This window comes from Anomaloglossus baeobatrachus, chromosome 3, assembly GCF_048569485.1.
Source record: "Anomaloglossus baeobatrachus isolate aAnoBae1 chromosome 3, aAnoBae1.hap1, whole genome shotgun sequence".
NCBI classification, from domain to species: Eukaryota; Metazoa; Chordata; class Amphibia; order Anura; family Aromobatidae; genus Anomaloglossus; species Anomaloglossus baeobatrachus.
In genome coordinates, this window is record NC_134355.1 from 406,489,338 (window position 1) to 406,496,881 (window position 7,544).

At 37.0% G+C, this 7,544-nt stretch overlaps 1 protein-coding gene across 1 annotated transcript in view; it reads left to right on the top strand.

The window, feature by feature from the left end:
• Positions 1-6,709, top strand: part of HMGCLL1 (3-hydroxy-3-methylglutaryl-CoA lyase like 1) — a 199,066-nt gene extending 192,357 nt beyond the window's left edge. Inside the window, exon 10 of the mRNA XM_075340297.1 lies at positions 3,486-6,709. Coding sequence (XP_075196412.1) covers positions 3,486-3,611 — 126 coding nt within the window. The 3' untranslated portion in view covers positions 3,612-6,709. The remainder of the gene's footprint in view (positions 1-3,485) is intronic.
• Positions 6,710-7,544: the final 835 nt, after the last annotated feature.

Here is a 7,544-nt window from a genome sequence, read left to right on the forward strand (position 1 = left end):
CGGTCATGGTGCACATTGGTACTAATGACAAAGTTAGAGGCAGGTGGAAGGTCCTTTAAAAATGATTACAGGGAACTAGGAGAGAAGCTGAAGTCCAGGACCTCCAAGGTGGTGTTTTAAGAAATACTACCGGTGCCACGAGCGTCACTAAAAAGACAGCGGGAGCTTAGGGAGATAAATATGTGGCTTAGAAATTGGTGCAGGAAGGAAGGGTTCGGGTTCATGGAGAACTGGGCCGACTTCTCAGTCGGCTACAGGCTCTACGGTAGGGACGGGCTGCACCTCAATGGGGAAGGTGCAGCTGTGCTGGGGGAGAAAATGGTCAGACGGATGGAGGAGCTTTTAAACTAGGATCGGGGGGGAGGGAGGGTAGTGGAGCAAATAAGGGGATAGATAGAGCAGATAGAGACAGGGAAACGGTAGGGGTCAATGAAGGATTAGGGGGGGATGGGACATACAAGGAACATAGGGAGGCTAGGAGTAATAAAGGTGTTAATAGGATTAAATGTCTACTGGCAAATGCAAGAAGTCTTGCAAACAAAATGAATGAATTGGAGACTCTTATGTCAACCATGGATTATGATGTGGTGGGCATTACGGAAACCTGGCTGGATGAAAGCCATGACTGGGTGACAAACATACAGGGTTATAGTACATTTAGGAAGGACAGGAAAGGCCAAAAAGGTGGTGGGGTGTGTATATTTATCAAATCTAACCTAAAACCTGTGTTGTATGATGACATTGAGGGGAACAGCAACAATGTAGAGTCAGTATGGGTAAATGTACATGGGGAGGGGAATAATGGAAAAATGCTAATTGGAGTTTGCTATAAGCCTCCTAACATACCTGAACAAATAGAGGGTGAAATGCTGGAACAAATTGAAAAGGCAGCTAATAATAATAATCGGGTTCTTATTATGGGGGATTTCAACTATCCAGACATACAGTGGGACATAGAATCTTCTGGTTCTGCTAAAAGCTGTAAGTTCCTATCTACCATTCAAGACCATTTCCTCTCTCAGATGGTAGGTGAACCGACCAGGGGAGATAATTTGCTAGATCTGGTCCTGTCAAATAGACCGGATACAATTTCAGATCTACAGGTCCGGGAGCACTTGGGCACCAGCGATCATAATATGGTAAGCTTCAACATAATATTCAATAGAACATTTCAAAGGGGGAATGCTAAAACCTGGAATTTTAGGAAAGCTGATTTCAACAAATTAAGGGAAGAGCTTAAATGTGTAGATTGGGACAGAGTCATGGTAACTGGGGATACCGAACATAAATGGGGTAAGTTTAAGGATATACTACTAGAGTCCTGTAAAAAACGTATACCCTCTGGTAATAAAATGTCCAGGAATAAAAAGAAACCACTATGAGTAAATAAGACTGTACAAAGTATAATAAAACAAAAACAAAGGGCGTTTAAAATCTTAAAGGCTGAGAATACAGAAATAGCATTGCAGGAGTATAAAGATATCAATAGGCAATGCAAAAAAGAAATCAAACAAGCAAAACTAGCTACTGAAACAAAAATCGCCAATGACATTAAAATAAATCCCAAAATCTTTTATAAATACATTAATGCCAAAAGGAACACAAAGGATAGTATCGGACCCTTAAAATATAATAACAAGTTAGTTATAGAGGACAAACAAAAGACTGAGATATTAAATAGGCATTTCTCATCTGTATTCACCAAGGAACTGACTGTACCAGGGATCATTCAACAAGTGAAAAATCAAAGTCCACCACCCGATATAATTAATTTAACACAAGATGAAGTACGCCTACGTCTGAGTAAATTAAACATTGACAAATCCCCAGGGCCAGATGGCATTCATCCACGAATATTGAGGGAATTGAGCTCCGTAATCGACAGACCGCTGTATCTCATCTTTTTAGACTCACTTGTAACGGGGTTGGTGCCTTAGGATTGGAGGATTGCTGATGTGGTACCGATATTTAAGAAAGGTAAGAGGGTAGATCCAGGCAAATACCGTCCAGTAAGCCTGACATCAGTAGTATGCAAAGTTTTTGAGGGCATTTTAAGGGATGACATGCAAAAATATATTGCAGAAAATAATATGATAACTGACAAACAGCATGGATTCATGAAAGATAAGTCGTGTCTAACCAACCTGTTGGGGTTCTATGAGGGGGTAAGTTCAAACCTGGATATTGGTAATGCAGCTGATGTGATTTATTTGGACTTTGCAAAGGCATTTGATACTGTACCACATAATAGCCTTATACTAAAGCTCCAGAAGCAAGGACTAGGGGACACAATATGCAACTGGGTAAGGAATTGGCTAAAAGATAGGAAACAAAGAGTAGTCATAAATGGTACATTCTCTAAATGGGCTATAGTCAGCAGTGGGGTGCCGCAGGGATCTGTGCTTGGACCGATTCTTTTTACTCTCTTTATTAATGACCTTGTGGATGGGATTGATAGTACAGTGTCAGTCTTTGCCGATGACACCAAACTATGTAGGATATTAAAAACTGACCTGGATAGTACAATATTACAAAAAGATCTGGATAAGATGTCAGAATGGGCAGATACTTGGCAAATGAGATTTAATGTTGATAAATGTAAAGTAATGCACCTAGGACGGAGTAATCCTATAGCTGCGTATACATTAAATGGAAGTAAACTCGGGACTACAGAACAGGAGAAGGACTTGGGTATTCTCATTACAAATAAGCTGAGCAGCAGCACTCAATGTCAAGCAGCAGCTGCTAAAGCAAACAAGATTTTAGGGTGTATAAAAAGAGAGATTAGATCCCGTGATCCCAACATATTGTTACCCCTCTATAAATCACTTGTAAGGCCACATCTGGAATACGGGATCCAGTTTTGGGCTCCACATTTTAAAAAGGACATTCAGAAGTTAGAGTCAGTTCAAAGGTGGGCAACTAGACTATTACAAGGAATGGAAGGCCTCCCATATGATGACAGGTTGAAAAAGTTAGATATGTTTAGCTTAGAAAAAAGACGTCTCAGAGGAGATCTCATTTATATGTATAAATACATGTGTGGTCAATATAAAGGACTGGCACATGACTTATTTCTTCCAAAAACAATACTAAGGACCAGGGGGCACTCACTGCGAGTGGAAGAAAAGCGATTCCGACACCTAAATAGGAAAGGGTTCTTTACAGTTAGAGCGGTCAGACTGTGGAATGCCCTACCACAAGAGGTAGTAATGGCAGATACTATAACAGCTTTTAAAAAAGGGCTGGATGATTTCCTCACTACACAAAACATTGTTGGTTATAAATGACTTAGTGACTAAATGTAGAACTGGTGGAGGAAGGTTGAACTAGATGGACCTAGGTCTTTTTTCAACCTAAGTAATTATGTAACTATGTTTTGATGCCTTCAATGTAAATCTACAATCTTTTAGAGTCCTGAAAATAAAGAAAACTTTATTATTATATATTTATTTACTTACCTCTTGGTTTCTTTCTGTTCCCAGGGTGTTGACCTCTACAAAGTCATGGAAGCTGGAAATTTTATATCTTCTGCTTTAAATAAGAGAACAAATTCTAAAGTTTCTTTAGCAGCAATGTGCAATGAACATTTTACAGTGCCTAATGAATAAATATATGAACAAATATATCCTATTATGTTAAATTCAATTAGTTAATTAATTAAATAATTTATTTTAGAATACATATTTTTATTTTCTGCGCTGAGATAGAAAATATAGTTAAAACTGTTGTCCTTTGCAGCAGTTGCAGCCGTTATATGAAGCTATACTGTTCTTTTTATTAATAGTATTTTCCCTGGCATGTTATATGCAATTTTATGCTTGGAAAATACATATATTGTAATTCTTATAACTTCATAGAATGCTAATATTCTTATTTATTTGGAATGGTCTAGCAGCAACATTATTAAAAGGAAAGGAAATAACTGAAAGAGGCAGATATATACATGTACTAGTAGCTATATATATATATACTATTGAACATTTCCTTGTGCTTGAAGATTTAATACTCCTGAGTGATCTATAAAGTACCATATATAACAAAACTATTTCTGGCTTCAAGCTGTTAGTGAAAGCTTAGCAAAACATATTGCTCATTTTACAGCATCTTATCAAGCTTAAGATTTGCATTTCTTCTACCTTTGTTATACAATTTTCAAAAGAACCATTTTAAAACTTCTTGTGATATAAAAGTTGCACTGTGGTAACAATTACAGATGAGCAAATATGCCAAAATTCAAATATGGATTGCAAACTGAATTAGTATTGAGTAAACCAAGTGCAAATACTGAGAAGGGGTTAAAAAGAAAATCTTTTATACGTATCTCTCTTCAACACAATAATACTACTAAAACCTGTGAAAGACAGCTTCTCTGTCTGCTGTCACTTCTGTCTTCTCTCCCCTGCCTTCCTCTATCTTATTCTACCACCAGGCCTCTGTGTCACGGTAGTCTCCCTATATTTGGAGACTATGACAGCTTTTAGACTGCAACCCCTCATCTCTATATGGGGATTCTGCATTTAAATGTGGTTTTGTCATATTTGGTCCTGAAGTAGTTAGTGGCAGTTTTTCTGCTGGCAACTCTCCTACACTTACGGTCAACTGTAGCCACACCCCCTTGTGTTTAAATAGCTAGGTTTCCCAGCAGTCCTTGCTGATTATACAAAGCCAATGATATGCTGGCCCCCGTTGGTGAAGGAGCTGCTGAGGATTTGACCTGATGTTGGTTCTTCTCCATTTTTTGGTTGTATTCCCCTGTTTGTCTCACCTACCCTCTTGTTGTATTAGTGAGCCTAGTGAGCCGTACCACCCACTTCTTAGCTAGGACTATAGTAGGGATTTTTAGGGCTTCAGGTATTCCTGCTCAGCAATAGGTGCAGAGCCTGTATAGGGTCTGACTAGGAGTGAAGGGTATCATGCCAGGTTTAGGTGTCCTTTTACCCTCTCACTAGCGCCAGGGGCCACTGTTGTTATTGTGTTCCTGGTGTTTTCCCTTGTTTGAAGTGTAGTTGTTAGGTGTTTTTTGTGGTGCTTCAGACATCTGTTGGTCTGGATGCGCTAGCCACACTGGTTGCGTGACACTCTGGTGTTGCCGGTTTTCACTAAGCCCATTTTTACATGGAGTGCTACGACTTTGCATCATTGACATGTGTCACAACACACATGGGGCATCATGAAACCTCTGAAGAATGACAGCATCAGAGGCCTGTAGAGAGGAGGTAGAGGAGTCAATTGAAGAAAGTGCAGGAATAAACTTCCCGGCCCTTAGAAGTGAACAAAATTGCATCCGTCCAACTGCACTATTTCTACTAATCAAATTGCTAAAAAGTTTTTGGAAATTTGGTAGAAAATTAATTTTGTTAAGAATCACTTAGCTCATCTCTCATAGTAAGATATAAAAATAAACTCAGTTATTATCATTCTTTAGTTTTTTTACCTTAGACCTGAACCATTAACCATATTGTATCTACTACTGTAATAACAGTACCTCATGATATAATGCATTGGAGAAAGTCGTACAAAATAAATTAGATATTTTTTTTCTTTTTGAAGCAAAATTCATAAAATTCATCATACAAACAGTAAGAGCTATGACTTTAAGTGATAGCAGTTATTGACTATTATGCCAATAAATTAAGTTTATTTGTGAATTAAGTTATTTATTTTTTAGCAAAGCACTTTATTCAGGTAAAGGGCTCATCAGATTTGGAATCACCCCTTACCACATAACAGGTCTTTCAACAATAAACAGACTGCAGATCTCACAGCTTTACTCATTAAATGCAGCTGTTACAGCCTGAAGAAACAGATAAGGAATCTTCATTTCACCTGCAGGACAGATGAATCATTATAATATGCCCAAAATGAGCCAAATATATCAGGCCGGAGTCACACTTGAAAGAGACTTGCGCAAGTCTCACATCGCATCACCCGGCAAGGCTGCACACTTTCCTGACAGGCCGGTTGGCTGCATGTATTTCTGTGCAGCTGAGACTCTCCTTTATGGAGGGTGGCAGGTTATGCCGGGTGATGTGATACGAGACTCGCGTCAGTCTCTCGCAAGTATGACTCCAGCCTGATACAAAGAAAAACCTCTTACTATAAAACAGATCTCTATTTTTGGCAAATAGAGGGGGCTAGTGATAAGCAAATAGTAAAATATTTAAGTTTGGATTATTCAACCTGAATACCGAGTACAATTCCAGTATTTTTCACAACTAATTAACCTAATGCAAGTTACTGGGGAACCCAACCATTTTTCTGGAAGATTTCCCAGAAATATGCTCCGATTCCCCATTGGCTTGCATTAAATTCGTTATTCATAATGAATACTGGAATAGTATATAGAGGACGGAGAAAATGTGGACAACAGGATTGGTGCTGGGTAAAGCATACACTTTTAATAATTTAAATTAAAATGGATGGACATATAAAGAACACATAATGTGACAAAAAAATGTATCAGTTGATAAAATTCAGTTATAAAAAATTAAATTAAATATTTTAGTATCCTACAAATAGTACAAGGTTTTTGGACCAAATAGTTCGAACCCAAATATTTTAGTATTTGCTTATGACTAGAGGGGGCTCTAAAACAGTTTTTTTAATTTATGTAATTGAATTTTAATTATTTATGTATTATTATTTATCACATATATCTGTTTACTGTTTTTATTTTGCTATAAAATGTATACATTATTTTAGAAAATATCATGCAACGTTTTCCTGTTTCCTTTAATGATATTATGATTGATGAGTAGCATTGTGCTTTCCTGAGTGGAGCTCCGAAAAGGCTTATTTTTCATTTTACATCATTGCAATAAAGTAAATTGTGCAGAACTATCAGTTTTACTGAAACATTTTCACCCTAGCAGAATCTGTATGTGTGCTGGTTAAACGTTACTGAGATGCTGGCATAATCAGGAAGTACAGATGACTACATGACATTAGGAGATGTCACTCCTGTACACTGTTCTTTTATTGACACAGCAGAAAATTGCTCACTTTGAAAGCTTATTGTGCACTTCTGATTTGTCTTTTATGCCTGCACTAACAGCTTGCACTTATTCAAAATGACCTTATTGTGACTCATCTCTGCCTAGTCACTGAAGAAACCTTCTTTTTCCTGTCCATTATGCAAACAGTCTCTTATTTTACAAAAGTTAAATGTGCTCCACAGAACATTTTAATCTACAAAACCATTAAATATCAGAAAAATATTCATTACAATCCAGAAGGATGTAAATAGTAATATTGCATTTATGATCATAGTATCTAAGTAGTGACTTTGAATTCATCCTTCAATACATTTTGCAAAATAGGAATATATTTCCGGTTATTAAAGATTGTAGTTGAAGGAAAGTTTAGATTTTCATATGGTATCCTTAATATTTTGTTTATTTGTAAAATAGCTTTATCAATGTAGCTATTATATAATAATAATAATAATAATACTGTTTCTATCACCCAGGTACACTTCTGCAAAAATCTTCACTGTACTGGTTAAAAAAAAATACATTTTATATATATATATATATATATAT